Raw genomic sequence first — 17,836 nt, 5'->3', positions numbered from 1 at the left:
CAACTTTTCTTCCCTTCCTAGCCTTCATTCTTTCATGCCCTGCAAACCCAAACCCTAGTGAACTGTGTTTCAGTGACAGAAACCTTTATTAGTCCACTTGATTTAGTTTATGTTGGGCTGGTCCTGAAGACCATGCTAGATTATAGCCTCCATTGTTTTCAGCACTTCATGTAGAATAACAATTTCACTTTTTGCACTAGTGAGCTGCACCCTCATATCCTACCTAGGCTAGTGACTGACTGTCCTTTTCTCAACAATAAAATTTATCCACTCAGAATTCCCTACGTAACACTGTACTTCCCAGCCACTGGTAATAAAAATATCTGGTAGCAATTCATAGAAGTCACCAATACAACCTCATAGTCAAAAAAAAAAAGCTTCTGGTTTAATGAGAGGCTAAATATCGTGCTGGGTTGCAGTTAATCCCTTATAGGCCCTAAAGAGAAATCTCTTGCTCTTTATGACTGCTACACATTTCAGTGCAGTTCCTACAAGACACATAATATGTCTAACAATATAAATGACACATATAGCACAAGTTTGTACAGGTAGCCACACATCCATTCAGAATAAAGCCTTCATATTTCAAGACACACTTTACTGCTCCATTTGCACAGTGATAATCATGTAATGGTTATCAACTTCTCATATTTTTTATCTCATAGACCATTTGGAAAATACAAACAGTGTATTTCTAATCTTCAAAAGCAGATCAGTATCAGCAACAGGCATTTAGACTTTTAGTTAAATTTATGTTACTGAATGACTTTTTTTTAAAAATTGTTTAAAAGATAATGCACATCTGTTAATCAGGTAGCAAGTAGGCAAGAATCAAAAGCTCAGGTGGACTTCAGGTTTAGTATTTCTAGAACAGGACAGGGACAGTTTTTACAATTAATCAGCAGAGGTCCCAAAATTAGTTTGCCAGGGGACTGTATTTTAGGCTCATTGCATACATAGCACCACATACCTAAACTCTAACAGTATAAATACTACACTGTGGTAACCACTGGTTGTTTTAAGGAGTGATTTCTATAAAAATGTCTTTTTCCCCTTATGCACAATGCACACAGTACCATGAGCATTTTGAGTGTTAAGCAGTGTACTACCTAGCAGGTCCTCTTCAAAAATTAATTGAAAAAATACATTTTCTTTTGATTTCATTCATGCTGATTTACTTTAAAATACTAGTGGAAACATTATACTATTTTAAATTTAATTGGTATAACAGAAACTCACATCTCCATTAAGTTCTCTATATTTTAAGATACTTTTAATTTATGCCTATGACCTTGAGTTACAAAACTGAAGTTACAGTTTTGAATGCCAACACTGTATTTGGGCATTTAAAATGTAAACATGACAAAAACTAATTACTACAGCAGCATTTTGAATATGCTGCTATTATTTGCACTATATTGCATTATAGAAGAATTAGTGGGCAGAGTAGAAAATCAAAATTAAAAGCATGCATTAGAGATGAATGAACCTGATTTAGAGAAACAAATTTTGACACTGCAGTTGTTTCTTGCCAGTTCAATGAGTTTTACTCAGGGAATATCACTTCTGGCCATAATCTACGTGCTTCAAGTGGTAATCTGCTTTACACACAACTGCTTTTTGTCTGAATTCATGAAAAGTTTGATAAGATATATATATATACTTCTGATTTTTCACAGTTTATGTCATTTAATAGTGAATTTTAATTGTGTTTATGGAATATTATGCAATTGATAAAAAAGCAAGTATTTTATTGATATATGCTTGTAGTGGCTTGACCAATGTCTGATCTTAATTACTTGTTTAAAAAGATATGGTGGTCTCATTTTTATCATATTTATCCAGCTCAAAAAAAGTGCCAAGTAAATCAACAGTCAGCCTGAGTTCCTGTGAATACACTGTATAAAGGTTGTCCCCAAAAGAAACATCAAGAACTTAGAAAGAAGAAGAAGGGTTGAAAATATTTTTTTCATTCATAAACACTAATTATTAGCTCCTAGTTTCATTCAACATAGATCAGAAAAGATGAAATTATCTCAGTTTTCAGGTCAGCAGATCAGGTCACTGAATACCATTTATAGGTGTATTAAAAGAGTAACAAGTCATTGAATATAATCGAGTAAGATTTGTGCCCACACAGTAAAAAGGTTGATTTTTTTCTGAAACTCAAAATGTCAGTAATTTTGTCCAGACAGTTACTCTGAGAAGGTTCTGAACAATATACTTTAAACAATAATTTGTTACTGAAAGGTTAAAATAATTTCTGGTTCTCAACAGCTTATTAGTATTGGATTAAAGCATAAAGGAAATATTGCAATGAAGCTGAAAGCTATATAAATCAGAGGAAAAAATCTCCTTTTACCTTCTGGTTCTTTCTAATATATGTGGCTTAAACTTGAATGAAAATATGAAGCTTTTTTTTTTCCAGTTGTAATAAAATTTATTTAGATAAAATAAATAAATTTATTTAGAGGATAAATATTTATTTAGAAAGAGAAATAAAATTTATTTAGAAACAAAATTAGAATTAAATGCCTGGGAAAGGTAACAGATCACATATTCAGAAGAAATAGGAATATTTTCCCCAATGATATCCTATGCAAACATTTATCTGAGAGAGGGAAATAGAAAGAAAAAGTACTGGTCTGTTGCAAAGTCTGGGCCTTGATTAGTATTAGTCTTTTGCTGTTATAGCTAATCTTATACACATGCATGAGGTATGGATAAGTGCAGGAGTCTGAATATTACAGCTGAGTGCTTGATATCATTATATGTCACAGTCAGTTAATATGAGATTATAATCAATTGCTTTTCCATGCCTTGTTCCAGTTTGGGAGAATAGCAGTTTTTCAATTCAACTAATACTACTGCAGAATTTTGAATTCATCGTTGTCTTTGAACAATTTGCACTTAACCATTCAAATTGACATAAATCCATAAGCATAACTTTGACAATCCACATTTCACCTCAAGGAGGAAGAGATCTGAGTGTCTATTTTATCCTTCATGGGTTGAGGAGAAAAAGATGTTCCCAAGCACCAAAGATATTTGGATGTTTAGTGAATTTAAATGCTTTTGTTGAATCCATTAATAGACCATATAATTATAAGGATTTAAAAGAGTTTCATAAGACATCTGTTTTGTCTCTTCCAATTCAATGTGGTATAAAATGGCAGATAAAAATTTGTGATCAACAGGTACAAGCAGACCCTCTGTATTACTTCCTTTCTATAACATTTATTAAAATATTTTAATTTGATATGTTACTGCTTTTCAAAGCTTGCAGCAGACTTAATTTGGGTTTTTTCTTTGTTTTAGTTGGATACACAATGAATGATCTCATTTTTGAGTGGCAAGAAAAGGGAGCGGTTCAAGTAGCAGAAGGTCTCACTCTGCCACAGTTTCTGCTGAAAGAAGAAAAGGATTTATGTTACTGCACCAAGCATTACAACACAGGTAATAAAGTGATTACAACTGAAAAGATATTTAACATTTTTTGTTATAATAAATGTCACAGTTGGGGTAGATTTTAAATGTTCTCACAGAATTCAGAAGAGGGTTAAAATATACTGGTGCTTTGTGCAAGGTAATGCAGTTTTAATAACTGGCAAACAAACTAAAAGAAGACTGAAGACTGAACAAACTTTAATTTTAGGTACCTTAAGAAAATACAGAGTTGAAATAATTCAGAAACTGTTTAGTCAGGGGCTTTACTTTTTCAGTAGGTGCCGTGACCATATTTACAATGTGGGATCTGAAGAACTACTGAAATCCAAAGGTCCACATGCAGTGCAGTAATCATAGCCTGGCTCAGTCAGGAAAAAGGGACACAGGGCTGCCAAGCCATGTTATCCCTGCCCTAGTTCATACAGCAAGGGAATGAGCTGAAAGGATTCTTGGTGTGCAATGGCCAGATGTACAAACTATTCATGAGCATGCAGTGACAGGACAAGGGTGAATGGATTCAAACTGAAAGAGAGTAGGTGTTGATATCAGGAAGAAATTCTTTATTATGGGGGTGGTGAGGCACTGGCACAGGGTGCCCAGCGAAGTTGTGGCTGCCCCATCCCTGAAAGTGTTCAAGGCCAGGTTGGATGGGGCTCTGAGCAACCTGATCTAGTGAAAGGTGTCCCTGCCCATGGCAGGGGAGTTGGAGCTAGGTGATCTTTAGGGTCTCTCAACTCAAGCTATTCTATAAAACTGAATTGAGGCCTTTGTTGAACTGAGATATTTAGCTCATCTCTGGGATTATTTGAAAAAAGGAGGGGATTAACATAAATAATACAGTTATTATGGTTTTAGTTTTAATTGTGAAAAACTATTTTAATTACTGAACAATCACAAGCACAATAATCCTGAAGAGCAAAGCCTAAGAATGCACAGTTGGTATATTCTCTTAAAAAAAAAAGAAGCTAAAACTCTTCCATTCTAATCCATATATCTTTTAATTTTTACTCCCCAGTATGATTAAACATGTCTTAAAATTTAAGATTAGAATGATTCATATGGATTCTGCTGAAATGTCAGGGAGAGAAAAATTGAATAAGTGGTGTCTATAAGGAATGTCCTGCTATGATCAAAATAAAGGAGGAGTACTTTCCAGTACTGAGTTTTATCACAACTGCAGTGTTGCCCTAAGAGAAAGAAAGGTTCTCTCAATTTCCATTTAGAGGAGGAAGATACTGATAGAGATATTTTGAAGTGTTCTCCAGAATAAATTGGAAATACTTAATGTGCACTTTTTTTGTACAAATACTAATATCTGGATGATCCTTGAAAACCTTCTAAAATTTGTGATACATATCCTATAGCAGAGTAATTTTTTCACCCAGACATTTCTTTGTTAATGATAAGATAGAAATTCCTTTTTTCCTTTCTTCCATAATCCTTATGACAAATAAGAAGGTTTCATTTTCATTATTCCTAGTCTCCTTTGAGATATACAAGCAACTTAGCCTTTCTCTTTAGGATTCTCCTGCTTTTGTGCCATTTTAATGAGTGTCTGTAATTGCATTCTATACCCTGTATATGGTATTAACTAATGAGAAATCATGGTATGCAGTATTCTTCTCTTTTTTCTCAAGTTCTTTTGTATAACATGCTGCATCAAAAATCTCTGAGAAATTAAGACATTACTGTGATGCTTAACCCCACACTGAATGGAAACCTGGTTTCAAATCTCAGAATTTCTAGTGATTTCCAAACTCTCCATCCAAAGCTGAGTTGTACTCTTACTCATTTGTCTGAGAACTTACATTGTAATCATCTGAGTTTAAACCTTGTGATTTTGACTAAAATTTCCTTTTTCAATATTTTGAAGGCACTACATTTTTCTTCACAACCTCTGTTTCAAGCCTATTTAACTTGGTATCAATTTTTATCTAAGGAAAAATAGGAAAATATGCTATGCCTAGGTACTTTATGTTAGGTTATATGGGTTCAACTTATATGTACTGTTTTTCCACTGTGGCCCTAAGCTGAGTGGAGAAGCAGGAGCAACAGATGTTATTAACTGCATATGAGGCCTCATGGTTCTGAAGATGTAGCTACAAGTGTGCTTGTGTCTGCAATTCTGTCACATTTAGGTGAGAGGAGGGGTTTACTGCAATAAGTCTAGAGGACAGTGTGGCCAATCAGCAGCCTGTTGTATTCTGTATTGCTTTGGCCAAACTGCATTTCTGTGGCCAAACATGCTCTAAGATGCAACCCACAGGCCTGGAAAGATAAAGATCATGCCTGTACTGAGAAAGTAATTTGAACATTTAACTTGTCCACAAAAAAATCAAGCATTTGATAACACAGAAACCTTGGAAGCCTGGATGCAGTTAGAGGATGGGAATGTTAAAAGACATCAGCAAAAGATAAAGCAATTTCACAGCTGTGGGACCTGCCTGTGATGGGCAGGGGGAAAAAATATGATGCTGATGCTGAGCAGCAGGTGGAAAGGTATGTCCTCACCAGAGGAAGCAGCTGAGTGGCCTGCTCTGAGTTACAGCACCAAAATTACAGGTACAGAACATTGTCAGGGCAAATCAGAAAGAAAAGGTGGTTTTACCCAAAAAGGACTACATTTATTGTGAGAGTCTCCTCTTTGAGATAACAGTATTTTGTCCAAAGTATGATTTTTTTATTCAAATCTTCAGTATGAAGCAAATTTAATCAGATTAGCAAAGTTTGGTTTCTAAGAGAATAAGAATTCCTTTCATTTCTTTGTTAAAACCATTATTATTAACATTTGTAGGCTAAAACCCCGTAAACATTGTATTAAAATACAACAACTATTTTCACTATGTTACTTGGATACATGACCCATACTGTGCTTTCTTAAGGCTTTTGCAATGAGATACTGCAGGCAGATATGACCTTAGGGTACTCCACAAGAACCAAAATTTACAAAAAGCAATTTTTAAAACATGATGTGAAGTCTGTTTCTCTGGCCTATGACAGATTAGATAAAATGAATTCTTAAAATAAAGCTCAGCAACTGCAGCTGGTATGCAGTAAGTGACCAAAGAAGAGTTTTCAAATTAAATTTAGTAACAACACAGAATGGAAAGCTCTTCTGAGACATCCTTTAAAACTGAAAAAATCCCAAAATTCTCCCTGTGAAGCAAATCAGCATGAAGCTTCAGGACAGTATGTGGAAATTCATCAGTGTATGTCTCATCAGTGTTTCATGCTCAATTGAAAATGGTTCACTGTAACCAGAGTTCAAAAAATAAACTAAATATATGTCTAAATATAGAGACATACTAGTTTCAGCAACAGTACAGCAAAATGGTTCATCAAATCTTGTGTTCTGAAGTGACACAGCAATATTTCTTGACAACTTTCATGTTTTGCATCCACAGGCATATCCTTAGTGACCAATTTGGAAAGTGAAGTAGAATCATAACAACCAGAAAAATAACACATGAACCATTTACATTAAAAGGATAGTCTTGCTTTGCCACATTCCTATGTGACATTAATTTCTTCCCTGGGCTGTTATGCAACACCTAAAAGTTATTTCAAACACAGCTGCAGAAAGCCCAATATACATTAGCATGAATAGATACATAATGGCATTGGCTAACAGGCATAAATGAGTCTTGGCTTTACTCCTGCATCATGGATAATGCTTTACACCCACACTTGAGTGATGCTGCTCAGAACTGGCATAGGTCTAATAATGCCTTTTGCATCAAAGAATGGGTGTAGTGGTCCTGGAAACAGCAGAGCTATGATAGCTGCACTCACCACCAGATCTGATAGATTCTGTGTATAACCATTTCTGATAATTGCAATCTTGATGAGCAGCAGGTTTCCTTAGCTCCATGCTTCCCATCTGACTTCCTAATATGCACATCCCAAACACAATTCTTTCTCATGATCCCATTTGTTCCCCCATCATCAAAAAAGGTGCTTAACACCTGTAGATTGCGACCCTTCTAAGTCTCACCTTCAACCAACCTAGTGCCTTATATTCAACCATCTTGCTGCCAGCTGGATGACAGTGATTAAAGAAGACATAACTTCAATATCTTACTCTGAGAACAACTTATAACCTTGCTTGTGTTGACAAATACCTAAACCACTCTTTCTGAGACTATAGGAGTGCTTTTTAAGACATGACTTTTTAACTCCCTCAGGTTTTTGGTTTTTTTTCCTAGAGCATTTCTCCAAAAAGGATGTTGGTACTTTTTACCCAGGAGATAGTCTATGGGTGTGAAATCTCTGAAACTGCTCATTCCTTCACTGAAAAAGCAGAAATTACAAACACTTTGTAAAACAGAGCCTATGGCAGGCTGGGGATGTGACCATCCCTAGGCACACAAAATGGCACTGTCTGACGCCAACAAGGCATTTTTCTCAAGGGCAAAGAGGCCACAATTGTCAACCCTGCACTGCCCAAAATTTGAGCATTCTACTTGAAAGATTCATTGAATAAAAATTCATCATCTGTCCTGAAGTGGAAACATTACATCTAGATGTCTCTTTAGTTTATACTTCTCCCCTCTTTGCCCCAGCTAACACAGTGCAGCACATGACAAGTCTTTCACATCACGAGACTTCTGTTCAACTTGATATCTCTCAGGCTCCCAAGCCTGAGAGACCTGCTGCCAGTCCACCCCCAGCTTGCATCAGGGCAGGGGTTTACTCTATCCTCATCCCCCATCTGTGCGTTTGTCTGCTGGCTTCTCCAGCCTGTGAAGGTCCTGCTCAATGCAGCTCGGTTCTCCTTTCTGAGGGACACGAGAACCACAAATGCAAATTTATCAAGATGAAAAAGAAATAGTTTTTCTTTTCCATATTTATTTTCAACTGTCTTTTACTGCAGTCATTATCAGCCTTACACCAATGTCAAGTTTACCACCTGCTTCAGTATTTTTTTCCAAAAAAAGCTATGTAAAGATACTTCCCTCCTGTCCAGGAATCTATGTAGTCAAAGACAGGTGACAGCCTCGGTACTGATTTCCCCCAATATACTGCTGATATCCACAGACTGGGATTTGAAACAAAGACTGAATGGTAGTACATTTCTAGAGTCATTTAGTGAATCTTGGCTTTAGATACATAGACAAGTGCCATGTAAATGAAAATTTGTCTAGTTCTATGTGTTAGACACTGGAAAATCATAATTTCTTTTCAGGCTGTATGAAGATAGATATGGTGTTTTATCTATTTTATGATGATGAAAACATGAGTACTTTTATAAGCAGCTTTTATCAACAAAATATATTCAAATTGCAATTTATATTAAAGAGCAAATTGGAAAGTTTCTAGAGACTACACTTACCAAGTGTTTTTTTATTATCCTGACTTCTTCTTAGAAACGTATGAAAATTATTTCAGCTAAGTTTACTTATATGCGATCAGTTTTATAGGTAAAAATATTTTGAAAAAATGAGCTTTGCATACACATAATTTATGAATTTTATTTTTTGTTTAAAAAATTTCATCAATGGAAGTCAGAGGAACAGAAAGCATTTAGCTGTATTTCATAATAAGTAAAGTAGAGTTGATCTCAAACAAAAGTGTCACATTCTTGGAAGAATAAAAAAGGAAATGTCTTTATTGAAAAAGGTCAAATCAAGTGGACTGCTTTTCTTGTGGTGATCCTGATAATGACTCAAACAGGAGAGAAAGTAAAGGGGACAGTATTGCCTCACGGAAAAGTCAGTTTATATATATCATTCTCCTTTGTCTTCTCTATGAAAATCATCTGCTATTCTGACTGCAGTCTTGGCAACATAACATGCTGTTGCCAAGAGATGTTAATTGCAATCTTAATTTTAGCAGATGCAGAGAAAAAAGAAAACACTCAACAAAAGGCAAAAGGAAAGTGTTGGTGGTCTATGTGGTCCCTCTTATGGCAATACAGTTTATTTTCTCCCAAGACTGTCTATTTTCAACTAAGAGGTTTTTTCAGTTAGAAGATAAAATTGTCCTCAGAATTTCAACACTAACAACTTCAAACAAATCTTTTTTTTCACCAATCCATTTTGTCTGAATACATCTGGAGCCAATAGCCACACTCTCACTAAAGGCAGTGACTTTTGCCAGGGTGATTCCATCCTGTGTACTAGATAAAACATTAGAGTTTATATATGCAGGGCCTTTAATAAAAGTGTTGATTAATTACATGATGAATGATTTTGTCTCAGGACAATACTGATCAAGCTTTATCTGTCTGGGCCTTTAACACAGAGGTCTTTAAAGGACTGGCTTTCCACTGCCTAGCACACTGAAGTTCCCCAGCTCAGGAGGAGACAAAAGCCAGAATCAGTATTAAGGAAGGGCTGAAAAAATTCAGCAAAGGGAAGGTCTGTGATGGCCTGCAGTAAGATCATATTTGCAATATATATTATATGTCATGAGCTATCCTCAGTGTGTGTTGTCCTGCAACAGATATTTGTTTTGAGTAAATATTTGTCCTTGTACAGAGAGCAGACAGGAATACTCAAAGCATGGCAGTGACAACCATTTAGCAAGAACCTGTGAATCCAAGGTATTAAACTTTAGAAAGCAGTCACAGGCGTAAGATACAGTAGCCATGTTGCATCAATCTATACAAAATCAATTTCTTGAATCCACCTATTGTTTCATTTTGGAGGAAGAGTCTTTAACTTTTGTCTTGAGAAGAAAGAACTATCATTACTTTTATCTCTATAGAGAAAAGACTGTCAGCTGGCTTTTACAATATGTTATTTTTTCCACATAAGATGACAAAATCTGGTTTTTACATGTCTAAAAATGTTAAACACAGTAGAGGTTTAGAATAACACCAAGAAGGAAATCCTCTGTCTAACGCAATTTTCAAACTCATTTTGAATTTAGGATCTCTGTCAGGATATAGGGAATAGAGGAATTGAGGTGCTTAAGAAATGGCTTTTCAGAAGACAGACAAGTGGGATAAGCTCTCTATTGTATTAAGAGATGTAAATCTAAGTTAGCCATTTAGGTTGAGCATATCTTAGCCACTGAAGTAGTCTTACTCTCCCCTTCTCCTTGCCTGCTGTCTCTCAGTTTTTTCTCTAATTTCATGCTAAGCCTTGTCTCTAGCTGTTTTTTCAAGAGGAAAAATGAAGTGTTGTTGCAAAGGAACAGAAGCAGGACAGAACATCATCATAGTTCAATTGCCCCAGGATTCTGTTAGCAAATCTCCATAGCTGGCAATATTTTGATTGCTAGACTGGCTGCTTGTTGGCTATCAGTCACTGGTAAAATCAGAATTGTATAGTCTACATCCATACTGACAGATGTGTTGGAATCAGAATATGAAAAATTTTCTTCCCGGATCCAAGACACATATTCTGCAGAATAAAGATTTATTCAGGTTTGCTTAACTCTGTTCAATTTTGCTTAGCTTTAAAACATCTGTATTCACCAAACATAAGTTTCTTATTTTAAGGTAATAGATTCATGTAATTTCATTAAGCTGTATAGTCTTTCAGCCACAGTCCTCTCTATATCCATAAGACAGTCCACAGGAAATAATTTATTAGCATTATCAATGACTTACAAAGTCAGACTACCATTTACTACTATGTAAAGTAGTATCAAGGATCTTCAGCAGATAACTCTTCCTTCTGCATGGATTAACAGTTGAATTCCACATGCTTAGTTATTTTCTCATTCATTTATGCTTATTCATTTCATATTTTATTATATTATTAATTTTTAATTTTATAGTAATTTAATAATTGTTACTCCTTTCTTAATTATTTCTCAGGCACACTGTTTCCTTGACTCAGAAGTCTGAAGTAGTTCTCCCTTATTAAAACTTTCTGTATAGCTTCAGAAACAGCTACTCAGCCTTCGTGGGAATCATAACATGTTTATGACATTGTAGGGGTACAGAAAGAAAATCTTTCCCCAAAGACACCTTAAGGGCTGCTAAAAGGAAACAAATACTTTTAACTCCTACCAGCTTTTACCTCTGGGACAGTTTGTGACAGATGAAACAATAAAAGAGGACTCTTTATGGCTTGAATTTACAACTTATGTTTGATTTTTCTCGCACATCCCCCACTACTGACAGTACCTTTTAATGACACAAGCATACTGCTGCCTGCATAGCCCATTTTTTAAACAGCACATACCACAATCAGAGGAGGCTATGTAGTGTGAAGATGACCTGCAGTAAAAAAATGCTCTTCTTGGGTTGGCCATGGAAGAAACAACAAAAATAGTGTGTGATCTAGATACTGACTCCAAAGAAAAGCAATTTACGCTTTCTGGGGAAAAGAAAAATCATATAGACTGACTACAATTTTATTTTCCCACTACACTAATGTTTTCAGCGTGGACATTGCATGGAATTCTTGCCAGTTCAGCAGCTCTAACGTTGTTACCAAAGAATATGGGTAAAAGATAAAAATGCACCATCACATGCATATACTCCACTGTATTCCCTTCACATGCATAGGTGCAATGCTCTTCAAGTCGGCACTTTTGGGGCCTTTCATGCACTTAAATCCCTGGTTAGGCTAGACTTACAAACAATGTAACCTCAATTAAAGAAAAAATATTTATTTTGGGAAGCCCTGCATAGTTTTTCTTTCCTTTACTTTACAAAAACCCCTTTAATGGATTGTGTGCACACTTATAATTAGCTTTAATCTGAATCTACCATCACGTTTTAATTTGTTGCTCAGCCTCAGCAAAGCCACAATACCAGAAGGGATTCCTGTTCTCCTGCTAGGCACTCTCTGGGACATTCACAGTGCATATCAAAATAAACTGGATCTTACCTTTCATGTACTGCAAATTAATTACTAGACCAATGCTCTTAGTTGCTTGTCTATCTCATTCTCCAGCTGAAATGAGTTTATGGGTATCTCTCTTCTGATCCATTCAAGCATCCAGTCAAATAGATCAAACCACAGATAACCTGTTTTGAGTTTGAAATGGAATACAGGAAGAGAAAGGAGGCCCACAGCTGGATGCTGCCTCAGGTGGGAAAAAACAGCACAGCTTCTGCTGGCTGGAGCTCACATCTGCTAGTGCAAGTGTTTCCTTTTTTCACTCAGCTTCATTAGCCAGGTTTATGCAGGTGGTTCTGATTTCAGTCAGGAAGGGCAAAAGCTAACATCAACCCTTTCACACTTAGACCAGCAACTGCTGCAAGTGAAGTGCTGAGACTGCCATGTGCAGCCTTTCTCCAACACTCGGTGGTGGAGCAGAGAAGGGTAGCTGGGTAGCAACCAGTCTTCCTGAGGAGATGTTATATATTAATTTTTCAGTGCTGTACTGGAAGAGAGGAGCACAGTAGGCTTGACTAGGAAACACTGGAAGTATGCCTGGCAAGCCCATCAACTCTCTGGGTCTAAGACAAAGGCAGGACTCTAGATCACACATGTTGTGGAGCTAAACAATGGTATTTTTCTACTTTGAGACAGATTTCACTTTCTTTTTTTTCTTTTTCAATTTTTTGTTTGGTCTTGGTGTTACAGATTTTGAGGGCTTTTTTCCTTGGCCAGTATATTTACAAAAATACTAAACCAAGCAAAAAATGCTTTTGTATAATTCCTCTGACACATCATTCAGTTCTAGTTCTGGCCTCTTCACTAACCCTACTTTTTCTCACCTTCCCTGTGGTACAATATATTCCATTTCCACTTCTTTCATTGCAAAATCTCTTTATTTTTCTTAGGAGTATGTTGCTTACAATTATTCTTCTCTTCTTCCTAAGTTCAATTGGATCTGTCAAATTTGCAATCACAGAAAATAATCCATATTAGAACTACTATACTATTTGCTGTTCACTGTTTAGGACCACAGAATTTTTGTGCTGAGTGGTCTGTAATAGTTCAAATCAACTGGAGTCCTCAGGAAAGAAACTCAGATCTCTCATCCCATATTTCTGTGGATGGGAAAAAAACAGCATACAAACAATAGCTATTGTTTATTGACACTTCATATATGCATATGCATATATTATGCAGTCTGGTGCTCCTAGTTTGTTTTGAAAGGAGATTATAGGACCCTATAAGAAGAAAATATTGCATGCTGAACAATTCTTACTGATATGATGCCAAATAAAATGGCTTTGCTTAGACCTAGATTGGGCTGATGCATTTCTGTCCCTCCTCACTTTTCTGTGATGTATGAGACAGAGACTGCTGCTGTCCAAGGCTGCTGAATTAACAGAATGAATGACACAAAAAAAGAAATCCTCAGGGTAAGAACCAGTTTGAAGAATATGATTCCAAGAAAGGCCAGTCAGTGCAGAACTTCTGGTTATGTGGGGTGTTCACTGAACTGCTGAGTGAAACACTAGATTGCATTGGTGTCCTTTTGAAGACCATGGAAGAGAAACGTAGGGAAATATCTTGGCCTTTCCTCAACTAAACACCAAAATCCCATTCACTTTTTTAAGCCAGGATTTCATCCCATGACTGGGGCAGAAATCAGTCATGAAGCTGTCGTAGCAGATGGTTGAGCCAGGATCCGGGACACAGATTTTGGGAGTGTAGATAGGATTCAGAAAATGCCGGCAATTAGGAATGGAACTAACAATTGAGCTTGCAGATATAAAACTCTTGAGATACAGAATGTCACCTTGAAATTAAACATCATAACTAATGTCTCTCTAACTTTTTTTAGTGCCTCAGAAGAATAAAATTGTGGCATCATACAAAAATTAGTGTCCTGTTAAAAGAACTGTTATGAAAATAATGAAGTTTAGAAGCATTTAATATCCCTAGAATAAAGAATATTTGTTTGACTTTATCTGAAGTTCATTTCTGTATGCCTAACACTATTGTCACAGCAAAAAACATAGTATATTAGTATAGTAAAAGCCTATAAATACATGACATATTTTTTTTAATCTGATAAATGTCAAATCTCTATTAATATGGAAAAAAATTGTATAAAATGGCATTTTGGCAACTAGAAATTGATTAGGAGAATATCTATCAAAAATGAGTGGAAAACATAACCAAAGAGCTTCATAACACTTAAGAAATATATAACAATATAGCCTTCCTTATTAAATTTAGAATTAGGAAAAGTTTTCACTCAATAAGGAAGAAATTTGAGTTATGGGTATTTGTTGCTGTGAGAAACTGTTTTATGTATCCACCACTTGCCGTAACAGCATTGCCTTCAGCACCATCCTTATGTGACTGATATGGCCATTGGGCAGAATTAAAAAATCTAATGAGGCTGGATCAAGATCTGTGAAATAATCTACAGCTTGCAGGGTGGAAAAAAAAACTGAACCCCACAACAATCTGGCTAATCTAAAAATATGGATTTATGAAATTTTTATGAGCTACCAATAGATTTTTTTTTCTGGTTTGAATAAGTCAGTAGAAGTTGCTAATGTTTAGTACCTAGATGAAACTAGGTCATTTAATCTCCTTCCTAAAGCTTCCTAATCTCTGCCTTTCTAGTCTTCAGTCAGTGTTTGAATCTTGATAATTTCTCTTATGAGCTGAAACCGTTTGAATGGGGACACAGGGAGAGATTTAGCAGATCCTCCTATTGATAACCTAATGCCCATGCTGATATCACTATATTTTTTCAATTTTTAATAAAAATAAAATTAAGTTTAAAATTGAACCAAGCATAAAAGAGATATTATACAATGGAGAAGCAAGAATTTTCCTTGCCCACAGAAATGTTTCCAAATCATAAGTCACAAAAAAAGTGTGATCTCACAGAGGAAATTTCCTATTGTTAAAATGAATAATGGGGGTTTCTATAAGAAAATAAAAATTTCAGACCTTATCGAAGTCTTAATTTTTCAGATATTTTGCCCTTTTCTTTCCAATGTGTACTCCTGTTATATTGGGGACTTTCTTTATTACAAGTCACTGTGGGTAATTGAAAACATAAATCTTTTTCTAGTGAACAAATATATTTGACATAACATAAATTCTTTAAGAGTGTGCACTAGAAGTTGACTGTAAAAGCATTATATTTCTCTTGAATATTTCCTCTTTGTTGTAAAAAGGGAAGTTCACATGTATTGAAGTCCGGTTCCACCTGGAGAGGCAGATGGGTTACTATCTCATCCAGATGTACATACCCAGCCTCTTGATCGTGATTCTCTCCTGGGTGTCATTTTGGATCAATATGGATGCAGCTCCAGCCAGAGTGGCTTTAGGCATAACTACTGTACTGACCATGACAACACAAAGCTCAGGTTCACGAGCATCTCTTCCAAAGGTAAGCTAAATTTCCTTTGTTTGTATTATATTAATCATAATGTTATTTGGCAAACACTTTCATTAAACCTTATGTGTTTTAATTTTAACATACAATAATTTCCCAAACCAGATAAATAATTTTGAAATGCGTAAGGGTGTTTTGATTCTCCAGTCAAATTTATCCTATTTCTCCCCTGTCTCTACTATACAGCCAGCCACGTATCTAGTTAATTCCATAAACCTTAACAAGTAATGAAAACATTACTCAGTTTTATATAAACCCTGCTTAACAATTGACAGGCTGATACTTTTTCACATCCCAGTATCTGGTCACATGCTAGAAGATATGTTTGAAATTCTAAAGGCCATAGATTCTTACCATAGATTCTCACCATAGATTCTCACCATAGATTCTCAATTGTATTCCTCTCTCAAAACTTCCTAAATTATGAATTAGCCCACTAGTTACAAACACATTTACATTAAGATGTAGAAAAATGTGAACCTTAACAGCTCCAAACAATTGCGCAAAGTTATTCTCAACACAATGAAAACCACTTAAAGTTTATTTCTATGATTATTTATTTCTGTTTTCTTAGTTGTAATTGCTTTATATATTTTCAATTTCATTTTAAGGCTTACTCCTTGACCATCTTCATGTGCCATTGCAGCTAATAGAAATAAAATTTGTACAATAAAAATAAACAAATTTCAATTCTGTATTAGTTTTAACATGATGTTTTTCTCAAATTAACTTTTTTTTTAAGTAAAACGGATACCCCTAACAGATTTGAGCATGCTTTGTGAGCCAAATATGTGAAGCTAGATGTATCTGAAGTTAGCATCAACAGATAAAACAGAATGCTCTAAAAACAAAAAAACAGCAATGTAAGAGGCTAACAGAGAGCTGTAGATTATTTTTTCATATTTTGAGGCCTGAAGTTAGTTGTTTGCTTATATAAAAAAAGCTCTTGTAACTCTGCAAAGACGGAGTAGGTTCAGATCATGTCCTGCATCTGGTCTTGGCAATATGGAATTGCAATGAGGTCTGACCTGTATCTGATTTTTAGTACTTTCACTGTGACAAAACTACAGGACTAATTTGAAACTATACATTTGGTTTCCTGTGCCTATATTAGCAAAGATTGAACTCATCAGACCTACCTCCTTTACCTATCTCCTTTCTTCTACCTAATTTTTATTCCAGGAGCTTTCAGCCACATCCATTTTAATACAGGAATTCCAGCTGGTCCCACTACAAGCTATTTTTCACTTCCTTAGTGTCATTCACAGATCTTAGTGGGACGAATGAAGGAAGAGCATGTGTTTGAGGATTATTTCATTCATGGTGTAATACACTATAAGGATCTGTTAATGATTTAAACACATTTTGTAAAAGAATACATTTTTTAAACAAAAACTCTATATTTATAGATTGAATTGTTTTTCTTATTACTGTCTAACTTTCATGAAAAGTTTTTTTCAATAGAAATATTGCTGGGATATGGAGATATTAATGCACTTCCTCCTGACATATGAAGTACTAAACTTTACATCTGTGGAACATTTTACCATGCTCAGGCTTCCCCTGTCTCCTCTCATAGGTGTCATACGTCAAAGCCATTGACATCTGGATGGCGGTGTGTCTGCTCTTTGTGTTTTCTGCCCTTCTGGAGTATGCAGCTGTAAACTTTGTGTCGAGGCAGCATAAAGAACTCCTGCGCTTCCGACGCAAGAGGAAGAAGAGCAAGGTAAAAGTAACAGTGTTCTCAGCTTTTTAAGGGTCTGACTGAGTTGTGCCAGGATACAGAGTTAATTTGGTCAACACACTGCAGCTTGAAGTGGCAATAGAAATAAAATGGCAGCACAGCATAAAATTCACTTTAGGCAGAAGGTCACTACAAGGACTATGAATTGCATAAATCCAACTTGAATTCTCGGAAGAGGGATTAAGAGGGATTTAAATGAGGCACGGGCCATGTGGGAGCCATCTGCACAAGCATGAATTTCACTCTGTTGGAAGAGTTAGATCATACCCCCGTGAATGAATGTTACTGGTATTTGAGGCAGTTTTTATTACTGTGAGATTCAACAAATGTTGTTTCCCCATTTCATTCTAATACTCAATTCAAAGCCTTACCAGCCGTGTTCCATGCAAATATTTTTTAATACACAAAGTACTAATTCAAATA

At 35.7% G+C, this 17,836-nt stretch overlaps 1 protein-coding gene across 3 annotated transcripts in view; it reads left to right on the top strand.

The window, feature by feature from the left end:
• The window catches only part of GLRA3 (glycine receptor alpha 3), an 86,362-nt gene that overhangs the window by 54,907 nt on the left and 13,619 nt on the right, over positions 1 to 17,836 (top strand). For all 3 annotated transcript variants that reach the window (XM_054633113.2, XM_054633112.2, XM_077177338.1), the window contains 3 exons: positions 3,319 to 3,456; positions 15,449 to 15,663; positions 17,249 to 17,395. In XM_054633113.2, coding sequence (XP_054489088.2) covers positions 3,319 to 3,456; positions 15,449 to 15,663; positions 17,249 to 17,395 — 500 coding nt within the window. The remainder of the gene's footprint in view (positions 1 to 3,318; positions 3,457 to 15,448; positions 15,664 to 17,248; positions 17,396 to 17,836) is intronic.

The sequence above is a fragment of the Agelaius phoeniceus genome, chromosome 4, assembly GCF_051311805.1.
Source record: "Agelaius phoeniceus isolate bAgePho1 chromosome 4, bAgePho1.hap1, whole genome shotgun sequence".
Lineage (NCBI taxonomy): Eukaryota > Metazoa > Chordata > Aves > Passeriformes > Icteridae > Agelaius > Agelaius phoeniceus.
The sequence above is the reverse complement of the archived record's forward strand: the minus strand, read 5'-3'. Positions and strand labels throughout refer to the sequence as shown.